This window comes from Miniopterus natalensis, chromosome 17 (genome assembly GCF_054644295.1).
Source record: "Miniopterus natalensis isolate mMinNat1 chromosome 17, mMinNat1.hap1, whole genome shotgun sequence".
NCBI lineage: Eukaryota > Metazoa > Chordata > Mammalia > Chiroptera > Miniopteridae > Miniopterus > Miniopterus natalensis.
The window spans coordinates 14,146,617-14,167,649 of NC_142097.1; the positions used below are offsets into that span (position 1 = coordinate 14,146,617).

At 49.9% G+C, this 21,033-nt stretch overlaps 1 protein-coding gene and 1 long non-coding RNA gene across 4 annotated transcripts in view; one reads left to right on the forward strand and one right to left on the reverse strand.

Annotated features, from left to right (window-relative positions):
* Nucleotides 1–21,033, forward strand: part of SMG6 (SMG6 nonsense mediated mRNA decay factor) — a 207,268-nt gene that overhangs the window by 178,004 nt on the left and 8,231 nt on the right. For all 3 annotated transcript variants that reach the window (XM_016211134.2, XM_087825965.1, XM_016211135.2), the window contains 3 exons: nucleotides 6,473–6,649; nucleotides 10,328–10,474; nucleotides 20,579–20,732. In XM_016211134.2, coding sequence (XP_016066620.1) covers nucleotides 6,473–6,649; nucleotides 10,328–10,474; nucleotides 20,579–20,732 — 478 coding nt within the window. The remainder of the gene's footprint in view (nucleotides 1–6,472; nucleotides 6,650–10,327; nucleotides 10,475–20,578; nucleotides 20,733–21,033) is intronic.
* LOC148091222 (uncharacterized) lies at nucleotides 7,576–20,919 on the reverse strand. The gene is made up of 3 exons (XR_015715849.1): nucleotides 20,561–20,919; nucleotides 18,204–18,279; nucleotides 7,576–7,982 (listed from the first exon to the last, which is right to left on the reverse strand). It is a non-coding gene; the product is annotated as an uncharacterized LOC148091222 (long non-coding RNA).

Here is a 21,033-nt window from a genome sequence, read left to right on the forward strand (position 1 = left end):
AAGCCCAGGAATTTTTTAGGAGAATTAGGAAGAGCAACAGCTAGAGAGAGGCTGGGCCTTCCCTCCACCAAGTGACCTGCCCAGCAGCCTGGATCCAACACCTTAGCTCTGAATAAAATATTTCAGCAGCTTCGACATCCAGGTGAGCATTCCAGGGCCTCTCCCCTCAGCACTAGGCTGTGTGCCAGCCCCATGCTTCCTTCCTTACCTCTGAGTCTGGTTTCTACACACCTCAGTGGTGTTAAGCAGAGTGCTCCTCCCACCTCTGAGCAGGAAGAAAAAAATAACAGCCACTTTTTTATTGAGCACTTACTGGGCTTAGGCACCTTGCTAAATATTTGATGTTTATTATTTCTTTTAAACCTCAAAAACAACTTGAGCAAACAGGCTCAGAGATGTCAAGTAACTTGTCTAAGGAAACACAGCTAGGAAGTGGCTGTTAAGACTTGAACTCAGGTTTACGTCTTATGATCTCAGGTTCAGGTCTCATAGCCTGACTGTGAAGCCCAGCTCCCTATAGTGCCTCAACTTACCTCTTCCAGAATGGACCCATTTTTCCTACTGTACTAACCTTCTCACTTTCAGTGTATGCTTCACAACTCCTCTGTTCTCCCAAATGTCTCCAGTGTGAACATAATCTCCCTCTCAGTAGCCAAGTACCTGTATCTTTGGGAATCTTCAATAAAACTATTGGTGTATTCTCTCCCCCAACTCCCAAGTCTTCCCATCCAACCATTTGCCAATTCCCATGCCCCCTCTCTCTTGGAAACTTAAAGCTAGTGTGTGCATGCACACAGGCACACACATACAGACACAGTGAATATGGGTGGTGCGAACAGGCTGCATACCACTCCAAACAGGCATCTATGCATTGCCAGCTGATTGGTAATGGCCCACATTGCCTCTGCTAAGAAGGAAACACAGCTGTTAGGACCAGACACGTGGAATGGTGTGACTGCTTTGGGCTGGCCAATGCTGTTAGCATTTCATCTTGTGACCCATTGACCCCTCGGCTAGCCCAGACCAACCATAGAATTAGGGAGGGCTGGGTCTGGACATTGGGATCAAAAGGGACTGAGGGAGAGACCTATGCTTAGCTGTCTAGCATAGAAATGAGGTCCTCCTACAGCAGGGATAGAGAAAATGAAATGCTGATTGAGTTGATACCCTTGGACAGTATGCCCAGGGGTTGTCAGTATATGCATCTGGCACAAGGACCCACATCTTCTCCCCCTCTGACCCCTTTGCATTCAGCCCCTGCATTGGTCCTTCCTTTCTCTGCCCTTCTAACCCTCTCTCACAATTCAAAACCAGTTTGTTCTGCTTCAGGTAGGCTGTTAATGTCTATCTCCCTGTTATAAACGATTGTCTCTGTCTTCAGAGTGATTGTTCATCCTTGTGGCCAGCTTCCCTCCTGCCTCTGGAGTCTGCTCCCAGCCTGGAAGCCCCTCCCCCTAGGAATGTGAAGAAACCATTTCCTCTGTCCTCCCAGCTCCAGAGGATTCCCTGGGTCTGAACTTTCATTGGCAGGCCTCCTCTTAGGCTGACCCACCCTTGGCCACTACAGAATTGTCCTACCCACCCTTCAGTCTCCTGTGAGGGTGAGTCGTGCATAACTAGAGGTTCCCAGTTTGTGAAAACACTTTAGTCTGAGTTCAGTTTCTTGTAGGCTTGGCTCATTAAAGATGATAATTAACCCATTGTTAATTGACCTCAGAAACCAGCCAAACAGTTTGTATTTTACCAGCCTTGGTGGTGGATTTGTAGGCTATTTTAAGGTTTCTTAATAATCTCAGCAAGACTTCACTTTCCTGTCTGCATCTTATTTGCTCTAAGGACATTCTGTAAAATTAACAAGCTATAAAGTTTGATTGAAGGTTTCAACAAATGTGAGAATAATTGACTACATTTAGAGAAGCAAGAAAAACAACCTGTAAACTTGAGTTTGTAGGGGAAAACCCGTGTGATTTTTCTCTTTAACCAGAGGAGTAATAGCAAGCAGGACTTTTTAAGACCAGAAAAAAATATATATATGTGTAGAACTGGCTGATAATGCATGTTTAAATTCTTATTCCTCGAAACCAAAAGCTCAGAAAAAGAAATTTTGAAAAATCTAATGACTCTAGTGCTCATGCCTTCCAAGAAGTCTGTATGGAGAAAACAGGAACCCAATATTGAAGAAAGAGTTCCTCATTCCCCGGAGTCTGCATCCAGAGAAGCCTGGTTCAGCTCTCTGAGCCCTCCTTCTGTTCCCTAGCTAGACTAGGGGTTTTCTCCCTTCCCCATGGCTGCTCTGAGGTGTTAAATCTTATAACCCAGAGTACAGCAGCCCCTGGTGTCTGGTACTCAGTTCTTTTTCTCTCTCTTGCCCTCCCCTGTCTTCCATAAGACACCTTAGATCTCTTTTTCTTTGTTTTTTAGATCTCTTTTCCTGCTCTACCTGGGCATCTCTGCCCAAGCTGGGCATGTCCCCTGCTGAGTGGCTATGGAGAGTCACCAGTTTTCAGAGAACTCCATTCTTTATCTGTTGTTCCTTAAGGTACCTCAGATCGGTAACTCAGTCTGCCTTCTCTCTTCTCTCTTGACCTAGAGGTTTCTTCCTTCTTTCCTCAAGACCTAACCTTCCTCTTAACTCCAGCTTCCACTTACCCCCTGCATGCTCACATTCTCTCTTTCTAAGGAACTGAGCCTGGGACTGGCCAGGCTCCTGTACCGCCTCACCGCATCTCACTTTCAGTTTTCCTTTCTGCTTGGTTCTTTGCGTGTGGACCTGATCGGGTGATAACTGGAGCCCTGAAGCTAGAGGTTTCAGTTCCCACTGATGGGGCATGCTGCCTCAGATGCTCTTCAGGAGAAGGGAAAGGGGCTTTCTCTGGGTGCCTTTCTTTCTGCTCTTCCCTGACCTAAAGCCCCAGTTTTGTTTCAAAGCTGACTGGAATGATTTGTGTGAGACATTTTGTCCATTGACTTTGGAGTTCCTGATAATCTACTCAGTGAGTCTTCCTCCAGAAGGGCCATGACTGCTACTGAGAAGGTGCTGGCCCAGGTTTCCTGGGGTAGTCCCTAGCCAGCAGCCCTTTTTCCCACCTCTAGCTCCAGTCCAGTGTAGCCTGTTAACAGCCCAGGAGGAACACACTCCTGCCCAGCTCTTTCCCCTCTAGAGAATCTAGAGTTTGCCCAGAGCTACAATGTACATACCACTTACATTCTCTGTTTTTCATTGATACAGCATGGAAAAATGTACTCATGAAAAGAGCTATTGTGGGGATTATGTCATAGACTTCATCTGGACTCCTTCCTCTCCAAGCAGGGAGCCTAGCTTTAACCCCTCTCCTACCAGGAAGTCCTCCTTGCCAGCCAAAGATGATCTCGGAGTTGGTTCTTCGTGGGTGGTTTGAAGGGCGTCGTCCATCATGATGTCCCTTATTAACTATATTTGAACTTTTGTCCCCCAGACTCAAGTGCTGGAGGCACTGTCTAGGATAATATTCCCATAAATCTATAAAACTCAAGAACCAAGAGAACTGTGGTTCTCACCCCTCTAGGCTCATTCTTCCTACCGTAATGCAGAATGCTTTACCTGACAGGCCAGCAGGCTGGAGACAGAAGGCTTCTCTGTGCCCCTAGGCAAGCGCTAGACCTTCTGCCTCGCGGTTCCCCATCTACCAAATAGCTAGAACCCCATTTCTCACTCCAACCACGCACTTTGGAAACCTAAGAAGACTGTGTACAACCTTGGCTGTTCCCCTGCTAGTTGGATTGCAAAGGATTAGTGACACTCTTCTAAAAGGCTAAGTGATGTTTGTCTCTCCAAACAGGTAGACTCCTTTCAGGCGTCTCAGCACCAACTCAGAGACCCCATTGGATCAAAAGCTTTTGAGAATCAGCCCGAGTGCCCTTGCCCTAAGGAAGGGACTATTGTCCCTAGTAAACAAAATCTCCAGGGAAACCAGGTGCCTTCTAAATGCGTGAAAATGAAAACAGGAGTATTGCTGGGGGTAAGGGTAGGGGGTCCATTTTGCTTTGGAGTCCTTGTGAATGACAGTTCCCCCTGATCCGCTAAGGATGTGCTTCAGGCAGGCTCAGGATGTCTGTGTCCCTAGGTCCTGCTGTGCCCTGGAAATCCCCGTCTCTAAGAGTCCACATCTACACGTGTGGCCTTTCTCCTTCTTGGCCAGGAATCACACACTTCCTGAGCCACTCAGTATGCCACCCAGCCTATACTCTAACAGCGGGAATTTTCCTGCCCTCCTGTGAGCACACACACTCCCATGGGCACACTCTCCTCTTCTGGGCAGATGGTTGCTGCACATCGCAGGAGTGTCAGCATAACTTCTCATTATCCAGGTGATGCCAAGGACCCCAGCAAGCTTCTTCCCTGTCCTCCTCCCATCCCTTAACCCCCACCTCCTTGCCATTCAGCAGTAGCAGCCTCACACCGAAAAGGAAAGTCCTGGACCCATTACATAATTCTCCATAGTGCAAGCAGTAGCTGGGGCATAAGGTCAGAGGTCATAGTGGGGTCAGGTGGCTGACACACACTGTAACGACAAGGTGGTTAAAATTAGACCACAGAGAGGAAACTGGCAGTCTTGTGGAAATGCAGAAGTTTCCTTTGCAAGTGTGAGGCTGGGGATGCAGGGAGGCCACTGTGCGTGCTGCCTGCCAGGCTATTACTCATTTCAGCTCTGTTCTTTAATGCCTTTTAGCCCCTGCTTCTGTATTTCTAGCCTTCCTCATCACATGTTTGAATACACGCTATGGAATCCATGGTTACCTGCCCTGGTCCAAGGAGAGCTTCCTTCCTCCTTCAAGGAGGTGTGAGCCTAGGACTGGGCACCCCAAGCTCAAGACGGCTATTCTTTCCAAAGTCTTTTCCGAGTAGGTGAGCACCTTTTAGGTTAGCCTCTCAGGTGCAGGTAGTTGACGTACTTAGCCTGAGGTTCAGGCCTACAATGATTCTAGGACCACTGGTGAGGGTAAGCAGGGGCACTCCTAGGCAGGGAGAGTAGCAGGTTTTGCTGGGAACAGGATTAGAGGATAGAGTCACCAGCCCAGCGGGCAAAGTGGTGCTCATTTCCACAGTGTCCTAGAGGATATGGATCATGCCTGCCTCATCTGCATCTTGTGGTACCCAGCCGAGTTTCCCTGTGCCTGTCCGTCCTTAAAATAAGCTTCCTGTGTGCCCCGCTCCCTGGCAAGGGGTGCTAAGGGCAAGTGCTAAGGAGATGTAGTCTTTGCCACCACTGGGGTTATTGTCCAGGTGAGGGAGTAACAAATGCACCTGTAAAACAGTGAGCAAACATGACAGACAAGACTCCAGATTCATACTTTATTGTGTGATACAGACAAAGAATTCGCTTTCGCATTGTGAAGTGGGAAAGCATTGGGGGGCAGGGGACACTCAATATGGGCTAGAGTCCGTGATGATGAGAATGGGCTGCCACCCTGTGGCATATCTGGCCACTGAAGTGTGTTTCCCTGCATGGATTGCCCTTCACCAGCTTCTGAGCTGCAGATCAAGCAGGGCCCCTCCTCTGCCTTGGGGAGTGCCCTTTCATACGGAGGAGAGGACCCCAGAGGCCAGAGATGGAGAAAAGGGCATGAGGGGGCGCAAGCAAAGCAGATGGGTTTGCAGGTGAGGCCACCATGCATGTTGGTCTCACAGGAGAAGGACCCCAGACAAGGTGACTATGGAAACTTCATCTGAGCCACAAATTTGACGATTGCTCAAGATATTGAATTTCATTTCAGCTAAATCAGCCCCAGCTTCCCTGACAGCACTGGCTTATGTGCTGATGTGGCCACATGGGAGCAGGATGGCGTGAACCCTGGAGAAGCAGAGCTTTGGTGAAACACCTCCCACCTGCTCTGCCTATCTCCCTTTTCCTGACAACAATTTCCTGCCTGAGACCAGTCTCTGAGTATGAGAAGCTCTTAGGTGGGGCAGGAACCCGCCAGGGGAAGCCCAAAATGATCTGGCTGAAATGAAACAGCCAGAAAAGCCCTCATCATTCATTTTGCACTCAGGCTGAAAGTTCTCCTTTTGGGAGTCTGGCGAGAGGGGAGCTGGGAGGAGAATGGAGAGTGGCAGGGGCACCGAAAGCTGTGTTCTGTGAAAGCTGGCGGTTTGCACTCCACACTCCTCCTATCAGTTAGATACCAAACTTAAAAGAATTCAGTCTTTCAATATCAGGACTTCAGAGAAAGAAAGGCACAACCCCAGAGGATCCCTGTCATTGGTCCTGGGGTTGTCTGCCACCCTCGAGGTGACCTAAGGAGAAACGGTAGTGACTTTCTTCCCTCAGAAGATCTCGGTCCTCACCCCTTGGCCCTCGCTCACAGTCTCCCCCACGCACGCACACCGCCAGCAACTTTGACACATTTCTCATGTGCCCCACGGTCGAGTGTCTCTCATCTTCGCCTTCCCTTTCAAAAAGTGCTGTTTTTCTTCTCTCCTTTTGCCCTGTAGGTTATTGCAGCCGACTGCAAAAGGGTCACAGTGCTGAAGTATTTTCTGGAAGCCCTTTGTGGACAAGAAGAGCCTCTGCTGGCATTCAAGGGTGGAAAATATGTGTCAGTGGCACCCGTCCCAGACACCATGGGAAAGGAAATGGGAAGCCAAGAGGGAAAACAACTGGAAGATGAGGTACTGTGCGGGAAGAGCCCACTGTGGCAGGGAAGGCTCCCCTCCTCCTCCTTCTGGCCCTGCCCTGCCCATGGCTTCAGCTTACACCCTGGTCCTTCACAACCACTCGGCAGCATCAATGTTAACGTGCCCAGCCGACTTCTCAAGAGTGCACTCTGCTGGTGCCCCTTCCTGCCAGTCGCACCCCAGTGCCTCCATCTCTGCTACGAGTTCCAGATGCTACTTTTTAATGTTGCATTGGAGGAGAAGGGAGGGAAAGAAAGAGTTTAATAATGTGCAGCTCTGGAGGCTTAGGAAAGGGAGCGGAGGGGGGGTGTTAGGGTTCAGGCTGAGGATCAAGTTTATAGATGTGTGGAGCTCAGCGCAGCACAGGCCTGAACTCCAGCCTCTAGCACACGTACAGGAAGAGCTGACATTGCTGGCCCCGTGTGGAAAATCACCCCCTCCCCCGGCCTGCCCTCCCTCCCTCATTCCCTCCCTCCCTCCCTCCTGCACATCCTGATGTGATTAAGGAACTCTCCTCTTGTTTGTTTGCCCTTGGTTGTTCCTGTAGCCCTTGCTTCACTCCAGACCGTGTGCTCGAGCCCTAGTGTGCTTACGCGTGAGCCTGTGTACCCACCCCTGCTGAACCGTGCTGGCAGTTGCCCTGCCATGCATGATGTGTCTTTCTGGGGGTGATTGCTGTCCTGGGTCTGTCTGTGCTGGGCTTGTGTGTCAGTTTAAGTTGAACACTGCTGCCAGCATCCCTGCCGTCTGTGTGTTCTGAGTAAATGTGAGTGTGTAGTGGTATCTGCGCATGTGTGTTTAATATCACTGCCAGCTGCCCTGCTGTGTGTCTGGGTGTGGGTAACTCTGTCTGGGTGTGTGTGCGCACACAGCTCACTTTTGCCTGATGGTTGATTCTTACCTTCTTTTTACAACCCCCCCCCCCTCCAGTTTTAAAGACAGAGGGGACTTAGGTGGGAAGGAACGTGGGACTTAAGGAAGGGACGGAAGCAATTCTAGCCAGAGGCCAGGTCACCCGTAGGCCAACACAGTCATTTGGCCCACAACAGTCTCAAGCGCCTGGTGGAGCAGGGTGGGGTTCAAGGATGAAATCAGCAACAGGCCAGGGAAGCCAGATGTCAGCTGGAAGCTGTCGTTTGTGATCTGAAGCAGTGATAGAGTGGCCACCTTTGGTTCAGAGTCTTCAGAGCAGCAAAATCTTGGACTGGCTTCATTAGAATAGCTGGAGAACCCCACCCCACCCCTGATGATACAGGCTCAGCTTCCAGGACAGAGGTGGTTCCAGGGATAAAGCTGAGCCCATGATTCCAGACTCTCCAGATGAAACCTAGGCAGGGAGTAACGGGAAAGAATGAGCTGTCGGCATGGGAGGAGACAGTGGGGTTGCTAAAGCCATTATGGTGTCCAGGCTTTAGGTGCGACAAAGCAGTGCCACCCAAGCCCTAGGTACTATGTAGGGAAGCATGGGTGGGGCTGCGCTAAGTCAGTTGTCTCACCCACACCGTGAGGCTGAGGCAGGCAGTGGAAGGTCAGCAAGGCTTGCTTTCCAGGATTGCCGTAAGAGATGTCCTCTGGCCAGCGAAGCCTGCGATGCCAAATCAAGTTAGGCAAGTGAGGCCGAGAGAGGGGCTGAGCAGGGGCTCTTTCTTTCCTATAAGGATCAGACCAGTTCTCTGGTCCCAGATCTTGGCAGTGGCACTCTCTCTCTCTCTCTACCCTTCAGGTCTTACTAACCAGACAAAGGTTGTGACCCGTGCCATGCTGCCCACTTCTTCCTTTTCCCACGAGCCTCCTGAGTTCCTTTATGTTAGTGGCCCCTGGGAAACCCTACTTACCCTAGTCTGTGTAATTTCATAACCCTGCACTTCCTCGTTTGCTGTGAGAGCTGAGCAAACCTCAGACAAGCCTTGCTGACCCTCTTTTGACCTCAGTCAAGCTCACTCTGAGCCCCGTGATAACCCAGTGTATCCCTGATCAGAGCAGGCAGAGACCTTGTTCCCTCATGGGCTAGTCAGGCATCCTATTCCACTCACTCCAGTCCAGGTTAACCCCATGAACAAGGAAGTAAATGTGTAGTGTCTTCCTCCTTCCCAGGGCCTGGGCCTCTCTGGAAGCGAACCATGTGACACTATAGCCTGTGGGTTGTCAGATAAGTGAGACTGTGGACAGTACCCAGAACCCTGAGACCTCTTAGGAAAGGGGCAGTTCTGGCCCCATCCTGATATCTCATCTCTCCTCAAAATACGAGACTGAGTCACATAAGCTGAGTGGGAGAGAAGAGGTAAATGTTACTTCAGATATCATCCTTTGTGAAGATAGAGAGTCTAGTTCTTTAGGGATGCTACCAGAACACCCTAGATTCTGCTCCCAAAACAGTGTAACCTACCCGCACACTATACCAACCACTCTCAGCGAAGAGAATCCATTGGAATGTCATCTTGAGATGGACAGCTAGAGGAGGGAGCCAGATGTACGGAAAAGGCCCTGAGTGGGCCTATGGGAGACCTTCTGAAGCTGAGCCACTAAGGGATGGACCTGGGCTCACCAAATGAGCACCCACCTCTTTGCTGCTTGGTATTATTGGTAAGAGCACAGACTTTGGAGTTGGACTCACTAGAGTTTGAATCCCTGCTGTGCCACTTACTAGCTTTGTGACCTTGAGCAAACTGTTTAACTCTAAACCTCAGTTTGTTGGTTTATAAAACAGGAATTATAATAGCATCTGTTTCACAGGCCATTGTGCGTATTAAATGAGTTAATACATGAAAAACAGCCCTGTCCTTGGCCAATACTAAGCTCTCAGTAAATGATAGTCGTTATTGTCATAATCATCGTCATTATCATCATCCAGTTAGAAGTACAGGAATCTCCTCCTACTAAATCACTCCCTGTTACCCATACAATCCTGTCCCTCAAAGGAAGCTTCTTGGGCAGCTGCATGTTCTCTGCTGACCAAGGCCAAGAGGGAGAGGGAGGAATGGAGCCTGGGACCACCCGGGGAGCAGTGGCTTCGGAGAGCTAAAGCTGCAAGCAGGGAGGTGCCATCCCTTGGGAGGGTTCCACAAGCCTGGCAGGAGACTCTTAAGCTAGCAGCTATCTCCCAGCCTGCCCAGGCTCCGGTAAGGCAGCTGATCAAGGTCATGTCATGTGAATTCCTATAAAGGGGCCCAGCCCTGACACCACCAGGCTGTGGTCTTAAAAAGAAACCAGGGCAAGGTCTGCTGAGCTACAGCATCTGCTCCCTGACGCCGTCTGGGGCAAGGGAGCTTCCACGCCTAACTCCCAGCTGTTGGCTAGAATTGATTCCTATCAGATCATTAGCATGAATTAGATTTAAATTGGGTGGTTTAACTTTCTCTGTTGTTTTCCCCTTTGGTGATTTCAAAATGAAAATAGACCAAAAGTTTGACTTTGTGAGTGTGTGCTAAGGGGAATGAAGAGCTGTAAGTATAAGCATGGAAGTATTTGTGTGTGAGCGTGACTGGTGTGGACCTATGACTCTGACATTCAGAAAGAGCCCTAGAGTACAAAAGGGAACAAGTGGTGGGGGGAGCGAGCGACAGCTCCTCTTTACCCCTCACACCTTGGGTCTGAAGAAGCGTGGGGTCGCTGGGAGGGCAGAAGGGTGGCTCTCAGTGTGCTCTCTTCCCTGACCTGTTTCGCCTCCCAAAGGAGGACGACGTAGTGATAGAAGACTTTGAAGAAGATTCGGAGGCTGAAGGCAGCGGGGGCGAGGATGACATCAGGGAGCTGCGGGCCAAGAAGCTGGCTCTGGCCAGGAAGATAGCTGAGCAGCAGCGCCGCCAAGAAAAGATCCAGGTGGGGCCTCCCTGGGGAGGGTGGCTCCCATCAGGGCGGTGCTGGGCGGGGCAGGAGGGGACGTGAGCAGGAAGAAGGGATGGGCAGAACCGTCTAGGGAAGAGTCTCGTGTCTGGGTCCACCTCCACCCCTGTTTTCTTTTTCTATCACTAAGTAAGTTCTGGTAGCACATTTGGTGCCTGAAGGCTCCCTCCTCCTGGGCTGTAAGGCAGGGGCAAGTTCTTCTCAGAGAATCTGATGAAAGCTTCTCTTCAGCAATGATCTGTGAATACACGATCTTCCATACAATTTCAGGAGTTTTGAAGTTCCCCTGAACCTATCCAAACACTACCAGAGAGGCCAGGGGCCCTCTCTTGAGAACACCTGTTCTCAGGGGGGAGGATGTGATGGCCACAGTCTGCTTCTCTGGATTCCCAATGTGATGGCCACGCCTCTCTGCACACACTCTAAACCTTCCCAGAGAGAAACTGCTTGATCTCCGCACAAGGATTCCTCCACCATCAGCCCTCTGTGGGCCCATACCTCCACTTCCAGCAAGTTTTTCTTTCTTTTTTTTTAATCCTCACCTGAGGGTATGCTTAGTGATTCCAGAGAGGAAGGGAGAGAGACAGAGGGAAACATCGATCAGTTGCCTCCTGTATGCACCCTGACAGGGGATTGAATCTGGAGCCTTTTTGATACATGGGACAGTGCTCCAACTAACTGAGCCACCCAGCTGGGCCAGCAAGTTTTTCTCTGTGACTCTTCCAGGTCTGCCCTCTTGCACTGTATGCTCACTTCCTCTTATTGAGAGCTCAGGGCAGACAGGGAAGAGCCAATCACACTCTCCCATTTCACTGTATTCATGGGAAGCATCAGGCCCCTTTAGGAACATCTGTTCTCAGCTCTTTTCAAATGGCCCTTGCCTTTGGCAGAGGCCTCAGTGCACATGGTCAAGCAATCCTGATCACCGTCTGGGCTCCACCATTTACTAGCTTTGTGACTTTGGGCAAATTGTTTTATTTCTCAGAATCTGTTTCGTTGTCTGTAAAGTGAAAGTGGTAGCAGTACCTACCACGTAGAATTGCTGTGATGCCTACAGAAACTGACCCATGTAAAGTGCTTAGCACAATATATGACACACAGAATGTGCTTTATAAATGGTCACTGTGGTCTGATATTACTCTAATCGCCCATCTTACAGAGCCCTGCTGTGGGAAGGGAATAAACACCAGTAGAATCCATCGTTCTTTAGACGTACTCATGCCCCCTGCATGCTGGAGTCCAGTGCGTGATGCCTCTGCCAGCATCATCCACCCCGGTGCGGCAGCCACCGCAGCCCTCCTGTGGTCTCTGTTGTGGCCACTAGGCAGCTTCGTCCTCATGCTGTCTTTCTTCCTGTCCTGTGGCTCTTTTTTTTCCTTACCGTCATTCTTCCCAAAAGTTCTGCTTTTACTCACCACCTCCATTTCTTGACTTTCCACCCAACAATTATATAATTTGTTGTGTCATAAGTCACTAAGTACCTGTCTTTATCAAGTCTCGATCCCCATCATAGTTGACTTCCCTGTAGCTTTGGACCCTGAAGCTGCCTTCCTCTAGCCTCAGTTTAACACAAGTGAACCCTTGTCTTCTCTCTCTCTGTTGACCTAGGCTTCCTCACCACTATTGTTTCCTTGGTCTCCTCCTCCTTTCTGTTACTTCTTAGTCTCAGCGCACAGAGTTGGCACTCAGCAAGTATTCATCCAGTGACTTAGTAGGTAGTAGCAACTAGATCATCATCTTAAATTCCTCGTTGGGTTTTAACTCCTTGGGTGTGACCTTTGTTTTTTTATCAGACCTGTCTGTTCACTCATTTGTTCCCCTCTCTCCTTTCTATTCTCATTGCCACTACTGCTAGTCTAGGCCAGGTATTGACTTGGATTATAGCAGTCAAGGCCTCTGCAACGCACACTTCAGGGGATGCTGTTTACTTTGTCATCTGTGAATGGCACCTCTTGGAATTGTGCGGCACACAGTCTGCGTGTCATGGTCACTGCCTCCGGGGCATCTTACATGTTCTTATTATTCTCTCCCAAAAGAGCCTTTCCCCTGCCCAGAAATCATCAGTGCCTTTGCAAGGTCTAATTCCTTATTATGGCATTCAAGGCCTTTCTTGTGTTCCCAACCTCTTTTTCCAAACCCCATGAGCCCTTACTATATATAACATTGGGCTAATTATTTAACTTCTCTGAGCCTGTTTCCTCATCTATAAAATCAAAGTGGTAGCAGCACCTACCTCATACTTCAGAATGACAGTGCATGTAAGGTGCCCAGACTGAGGCCCTCCTGCCTGGACAACAATAGTACTACCCTCCTCTCCTTTCCCACTCTCGGGCCTTTGTTCATGCTGTTCCCTTTTTTCTGCTCCACATTTCCTGTTACCTGGTGAAATTCTATTCCTCCTTCAATCCCCAGATGAAACTCCATCTCCCCAGTGAAGCTTTCCCTGATTCCCCCCAGGAGGAATTAATCTCTCCCTGCTCAGTGTTCCTGTAGCACTGATTTATATTTCATGTGTGAAACTTATATCACATCTCGGATTACACTTATTTCTGGACTTGTTCCTCCACTGTGCTATGAACTCCTTGGAATCGGGTACCCTATCTTCAGCTCAGTTTAGTAAGTGGTGGTGAGCATCTACTATACTGGTGCTCAGGGAGCACAGGAGTGAACAAAATGTCCCATCCCAGAGTGTGCAATGCAGTGGAGAAGCCAGTGATTTGAAGTGTGAGTGAGTGTTGTTACAAAAGGGAAGAACAGGATGCTGTGGGAGCATATGCTATGGGGACGTGGCCTTGTCTAGAGCGCCATGTTCAGTTCTGCCTCTCCAGGGACAAGCAGTACCTTACAAATAGGAGGTCTGTATGAGGCTTAACTTCCGGTGCCAGTGGCTGCCCCTGTCCGAAAGCCTGTTCTCCCTGTCACCTCCTTTAGAGTAGGATACTCAGGCCCAGGCACCAAGGGCCTGCTGTGGTTTGGCCAGGCCTTGGGTTGCTGTTGCCCCTTTAAGAACAGGCCCCACATGAACCACTGCTGGCGGCCCTGCCTCCTGTCAGCCTTCTTCCTCCAGCCTCACAGCCACAGGAGGATTTCTCAGCAGAGGAAAAATTCCCCCCTTCCCTTCTCCCCCCCCCTTTAATGCCCGGGGCCCTTCACTTCCATAATTCTTCATTTTCCAGCCTTGAACGTAAGCCAGACACATCTGTCTGGCCATATGCGTGAACCCTGGAGTCTGTGCCGAGGTGGCTGTAAAACAGGGCCGGTGAAGGCCCTTCTGGGAGAGCACACACATGTGTGTGCCCTCGGGCCATTGGCTCCCTGCCCAGAACCACGGGGCTGCAGCGCTCCAAACCCATGTTAACCTTTTCTTATTTTTCCTCTTTTTGTTTACTTTAAGGGGGGAAAATCCCAAGGAAAAGGTATAAATTGTCCTGGGAGTGGGGGATAGGCTTCTAGCTAGAGAGGCCATTATTGTTGGCAGGTACCTGGGTCACACTAATACAATAAGGAAGAGAAGAGCATCGAGTGAATTAAGATTGGAGAGATGGGCTGTAAATTACACCGCTCTGAACTCCGTCAGTCTCCAGGGGTGTTAACCGAGAGGTGTAAGGCAAGTCCCCAGCTCCCAGCGCCTTTTACAGATGCAGCAAAACAGGAACCACACATGTTTGGGGAAGGGGATATGAAGATGGGGTTGAAAAAAATCCTCCTGGCCCCCATGATGGCTGTAAAGTCCAACAGAGATCTGGAGCTGTAGCCACACCCCCACTTCCCTGCTTTCACCTAGACCCCTGGGCCCAAGCTCATCTGTGGGGCTGGGGGAGGTGGAGCCTGGCCTACCTCCGAAGCCTGTCCTTCCCTGCTTCCGGCGTTGCACAGGGGCTGGTAAGTGGGGCCGACCGAAGGTCAGAAAAGGGGTGTGGGCAGCTCTCAGGGCCTGTGCAGCTGGAGGCCCAGCTCCCAGGCAAGCCCCTGGATGCTAGGGGGCCAAATCCACCCATCCGGGGCTTTGAGGCCACACTCCAGCTCATCCCAGGCTCTGCCTGTTGCCTGAGATAGCTGTCTTCATATTGGGTTGGTTCTGACCACCTTGCCGCTTTCCACCTTTCTATTCTTTTCATTCCCATTGCCTTTCTTGGGAGGTATCCAGAAACCACAGCAGGGTACATGGTTTGTCTGGGAAATTGGTCAGAAGTGTTTCATTCCTAAGCAGGCCCCCAGGGCCAGTCAGTCACTGAAAATCCTCCTCCAGGCATGAGGTGTGGCCTCTTGGCACCTCTGTACTGGCCCTGGCCCTGTGAATCCCCCACCTCCTCTCTGCCTCCATGAGGCTTTGCTGTGATTTGTGCTGCTGTCGGGCGGGGTCAGGTTTCCTGAGCAGTTGCAAACATCCCACCTGAAACATAACAGGCTCTTCCTCTGGCCACAGCTATTGTTTCCCTCCGCATTATGGCCACAGTCTTGCTCTGTAGCCAGCAATGACATGTGTTCTGAAAATAGCTTCACTCCCCTGTCCCCTTCCCGCCCACCCACCCTCCTGAAGATGCAGTCACTCCTTTGTGGTGGCCCCAGGAGTTTCGCTCTAAATATAGCTGCAGCCCATTCACGCTGCCACCCAGCTGGAGGGGGGGCACTGTGGAACAATGGGGCACGCACAGAGGCCCCCACACCTGTATGGAAGCTAGCGGAAGGCAGACACTCAGCCCTGGCTCCTAACTGTCGGAGACAGGGTGGGAGCCAGAGCACTACCAGTCCAGGGGCACGTTCACGCCAGGGCAGGAAAGAACATCAGCCTGTGGAGACGGGCAACCACCCTCCCCACTCGAACCCGTTCCAGAGCCTGTTCCAGCTTCTCTGTAAACCGTGGCCTTGGGCCTCCGGTTTGCTTCAGCTTCTCTCGCCTCCCTGGCTCCGCAGCATCCACAAGGTTCTGTTTTCTCACAGAATGGTCAGCCTGTTGGCTGGAATACCTTTAGGCTGCTGCTTGGAGCAAGTCCGGAGGTGTCATGCTTAGCCCTGTCACTCCCTTTCTGTCAGGAAAGGACACACTTCTTGGGCGTTCTTAGAACAAGAGTTATCAGATAATTCAGTCTTTAAAGTACCCTTCAACGCTGAGGTTCTGTGATTTTAGCTCATAGAGCTTCTATATCAAACTCTATGCGAGATATTGTAAAAGAAACTTTAAGAAAAGGCAGTTCTTCTTGAGCTCCTTACAGTCTAGTTTGAAAATAAGATCAGTCCTCATAAAACAATCAGAAGTATTAAGTGGTGGGTACCTGAAACCTGTATAATCATATGAACCAATGTCACCCCAGTAAATTTAATAAGTAAATAAAATATCAGAAGTAGCAAGCAAATCATCATACTTACAACTTTTAAAAAAAAAAGCAAGTGGCCCTGGCTGGGTAGCTCAGTTGGTTAGAGCATCGTCCTGATACACCAAGGCTGTGGGTTCGTTCCCTGGTCAGGGCACATACAGGAAGCAACCAATGAATGCATAAATAAGTGGAACAACAAATTGAAGTTTCTCTCTCTCCCTCCCTCTCTCCCTTCCTCTCTCCCTTCCTCTCTCAAATCAATCAATTTTTTTAAAAAAGAGAAAAGAAAGTGTTAGGGTGACCAGTGACAGTATATGTTAGCTCTGTGGTACTGACTTTGGACCTCCAAAGAAGGGGTCCTAAGCACCACTTTTCCCATGAGCATCCCAAATGAAGATGCTGAGTGTACTGCTCCCCGGGGAGGCTGATGACTCTGCCTGCTTTCTATAGCAAACGCAGTATCTGCTCCCTTTGGTTTCTACAGCTCAAGAAGGAATTGCCTCCTATGTTATTGGTGGTTATCTTACCAACTATTCCTATCTTTTATTTCATATCCACTTTTCATTTTTAAAAAAATACCTACACATAGTTAAAAAAAAAAAGAGTACCACAAGTCTTATAATAGAAAACAACAGCCCTCTGCCTGGCCCCTCCCCATCTCCAGCTCTGCTCCCTAGTGGCTTCCCAAGATATTTACCCTCCTGAAAATATAGAAGTTGAAAAATGGAGCTGGGCAGGAAGAAAGGAAACTGACATCTGTTAAGCTGCTAATACATGTATCAGGCACTTTACTAGATACTTTCACATACAAGGTGACTGGAAATTTGCTGTATTAACAAAACTCATTTCTGGTGAAGACACTGCTCTGCCCGCCCAGAGAGGCCCAGGGATAAATTATTCCATCACCCTGTAGAAGGAAGGAAGCAGCCACGCTCCCTGTGGAGCCCTAAGGAGAAGGAAAACCTAAGGCCTTCTCATGATCTGGTTCTTCACATCCCACTCCTTTGTGAACTAATTGCAATACCTTTATTTGTAATTCTCAGTGTCTCAGTTTTCAATGGGTTAGCATATTCCCAAATCATCCCCAGTGTCTAGAAGAAGGAATTTAGCCTATAAAAGAGCCCCTCCTGGGGGCAAGGCTGTTAGCTCCCTTGTGGAATGTTGTGGATTATCTCTTTCCCAGTTCCCCACCAGCTTGCTGAAGGACGCTCTGTTACTTCAGAGAAAGTTGGCTACTTAGCTCCTTCCAGAAACAGAATTAAATTTTTTCTCTTACATACTTGATGATAACTTGGTCCTTACTGCCACTGGTCTGATTTAAAGAGTTAATGCTTTCCTTGATTTCTCACTTCACTGTCCTAGGACCACTGTAGCCCAGTCTCAGCTGCAGTAAGAAGGGCTCCTATGGAACTCTCCTTCCGGGTCAGCACACTTGATTCCAGGCCAGGGCCAGTCTGTCTGAATCACAGCATTCCAGTTGTGCCCCCCTCACCCCCACCAAAGGCTTCTGCAGCTTTTTGCTCATACAAACAAAAATAAATCTCACTACCGGCCTCTGAACTCCACAGCAGCATGCTTCCCCCTTCTCCCCAAGTGTCCCATGGCTGTGAGTGGTGACTTGGCACTCTCCCCACCGACATCACTTTTTCACTCCCTGCGCATCCTGTGTCCTTCTCTCACCGTGCGACCCAGAGATCGGAATGGGACGTGACGGCCGACACAGGCGCCGTGCACAGCTGCCAGGAATCTGACGGGTAAAATCTGGAAAAGTTGGGAGGGCAAATGCTAAACACACACACACACACACACACACACACAGCACCACTCAGAGAGGGCCGGAAACACAGACACCCACAGATAGGGCTTGCGGACTCCCAGTGCTTTCTGTCTGCCATTCTTTGAAGGGGACTGGGCCAGTCTCATGACCCAGCTATGTTCCCCCCTCAGAGGCCCACTGGTACCCCAGGAGAAGAGGGAACAGCTTCACTTTATCTCCTGAGACTCCATGAGGGCATGTGGGGAACAGGAAGCAGTTGTGTGGTGACTCACTGGGCAGAGCCAGGTTAAGGGAAGTTGTCTGCGGGTGTCCCTGGGACCGGATGATGGCAGCACAGCTCTGACCACCCTCATACAGCTTGACCCCACCCCACCCCAGGGGAACCAACAAGGCTGCCACTTCCCTAAGACGCTATGGCCTCTGTTCACCTTTCTGGCCCTGAGCCAGAGCTCAGAGAACTCGGACAGCTTCCCTGGACCCTGCTCCTAGATTTTTCTTCTGTCATAAGAACACACAAGTAGGCTCAGTTAGCCCCCAGCCTCCCTTGGCCATCTGGCTCAAAGACTCTCCTGCCTCTTGCCAGCTCTAAAGGTAGGATGGTATAAGGTCTTACGAGCACGTTCACACAAGGTCAAAAGCGGCAGCCAGTTCCACTTCCTTAGAGGCAAACCAGGGCTGGTGTGTCCTTTCTGGAGACAAAAAAACTGAAATGTGAAAGGAGTCAGAGGGACAGTGGCATAGCTGCCTGCTCAGGTAGGGCCTGAGGCCCTGTCACCGCAGATGCCATTTCCCCCGTTCCTTCCACACCAGTGTCAGTGCTTGTTCTGTTCCTCACCCAGAAGGAGATTTCAGGGCCTATAGACCAAGAAAAACGTTCCTGGCAGTGGGAAAGCTGGGTAGAGAACTCCCAAGAGCTGGGACAGTGAGGACCAGGGATGCTCATGCCCCCGCAGTGGAAGGAGAAATAGTGGAGAGTTGTTAACGGAACCTGAGTGGGGAACATGTTCTGTCCTTATAGAATGCCCAAGCTCTTACACAGTTATGTATCAGTTATATATCAATAAAAAGTTAAAAATTTTTTAAATGCCCAAGCTGAGTTTGGTGGAATGTGTGTGTCACCCTCTAGTTGGCAGCCCCATGGGGAAGGACAATAACCCAAGTCCCCTGGGAAGGTGGCCAGCAGCAGTGGCATTTTCCCCAAATGAGGTGAGAGCAATAGAACCAGCACACTGGGCCTCTCAGCCACATTTCTCATGCCTGCCTGCCAGCGTCCTGTCTGTGGCTGTGCCTTCCACCAGCTGTGGTGGCAGTGGCAGCAACGACTTACTCATAGGGAGAGGTCCCCAGCAGGTCACAGAGAAGCCACCCCCAGCATTCAAAGGCATGCCCTTTCAGTTTTACTGTCATTGCCAGTGAAACCTGAGCGCCTTCCTCACTGACTGTTAGTGGCCAGGGCCCAGCACTATGGGCCTCATGTCCCTTGGCACGCACATCTACTTCCCTGCCCTGTGCCTGTATCTGTGCCCCTGTGGGCTGCTGTGCAGTAGAAGGCCATGAGCGGGCGTGACAGGGCTGCGACTTGCTCACCTGGTCCTCACCAGGTTTGTTTGAGGGCCCTCCAGCCCCGTTCACTGGGAGCATGCTCTCTGGGCAGATGCCAACAAATCAGTTTGCTTTTTGGCCATGGCCCCCAGAAGAGGAAGCCACACAATAGTGACCTTGCTGTGTAATGACAGGCATACCCACAGCCACTGCGACACATAAGGCTGTCAGACTGGAGTAAATTGGCTTTTCCCAGTTGTACAAGGAGCTTCCCTGAAAGATGTGAACAGCCGTAAGACTAACAAGCACTAGACCATGTGCTTTCCAAAGGTGGAGCTCAGGACACTGGTGCTACTCGAGGTGGTTTTTTAGTAATGATGCGTAGGAGACACTTTTCGTTATGGAAATTTAGCTTGCACTAGTGAACATGTGACTTGGCTGTCAGACCCTTGATATTGTGGATTTCATTGCTTAAAAAGAGAGTAAAGCACCCTGGCCGGGTAGCTCAGTTGGTTAGAGTGTCTTCCTGATAGGCCAAGGTTGTGGGTTCAATCCCCAGTCAGGACATATACAAGAATCAACAAGTGAATGCATAAATAAGTGAAACAACAAACCAATGTTTCTCTCTCTCCCTCTCTCTAAAATCAATAAAAATTTTTTTTTTTTTTTTTTTAAAGACGAAACAAAAAATAAGTTTACTTAAAGTCAATCTAAAGAAAAACATCAAGTGATAGTATATATTGTACAGAGTTGTGGCAGGAGAGTGCAAGTAGGACACAGAAGACTAACATTTGGGAAATACTGTGTGCTGGGGGTGAGGAGGTGGCAATTCTGATCAGTCTCAGTGTTTCTCTGTGCAAACATGCAGATTGGGTCCTAATCCCTCACACCGTGTGGATGCCTGCTGCTGTAGGAGACTTTGGTATTAATTATTAGTTGTCAGCATCACTTTATTTGTATAGTCTTTGAGTTTAACTTTTTTTTTTAACTACACAGTGAAGTAAATTGAAATACAAATTCTGTTTTGGATATATATGTATATATTTAAAGTGTCTGGATTGAGAAGTACCCCTCTATGTGCTGCCTAGATAATGTATATGAAACTGCTTTTATATCCAAGGAAACTGACTTGCCCATATAGAGTTTTAGCCCAAAGTCTTATTTTCAGAGGCCAGTTATTTTTAATACCATCAGGTCCTTTCTCAGTCCTAGACAGGGTTTTAGTCACGCCCACTCCCTGGGCCATTTGGTCTATGTCGATTTTTATTGCAGTGTTTTGCCCAGCCCTTGGGCCTGTCCCTCAGGCCTGACAGGGGCTGGCTGTTCCTCTGGAGGGGAAAGCGGTTCAGGGGGCAGGATGCTGACACACTGTGGACGCGGGGCCCTGGCTCACCCCCCTCCGGCCTGCGCACTCTCTGGCTCACTCACCGCTCTGTGTCCCTGTAGGCTGTCCTGGAGGACCACAGTCAGATGAGGCAGATGGAGCTCGAGATCAGGCCCTTGTTCCTCGTCCCAGACACCAACGGCTTCATTGACCACCTGGCCAGTCTGGCACGGCTTCTGGAGAGCAGGAAGTACATCCTGGTGGTGCCCCTCATCGGTGAGTCAGGCAGAGCAGCCCGCACGTGCACAGCAGCCCCCTCTACACACACGTCCCCAACCCAGGGGCCAGGCGGGCAGAGCCCTGCTGTGTGTGTAAGACAGGATTTGCAGGGAAGTAGGGAATGTGTGGGGCAAGGAAAATTGTTTAATAATCAAAGCAGCTCAAATTATTATGGCTGATCCATGGCTTAAACTGCTTGAGCAAATGGACTCCTGTGTCCCAGCAACCAGAGGCCGCCTGAGCCCAGCCCTTGTTTTTCTCCTTATAAAGCTTGCAGTAAAACAGCAAAGCTGGTTCC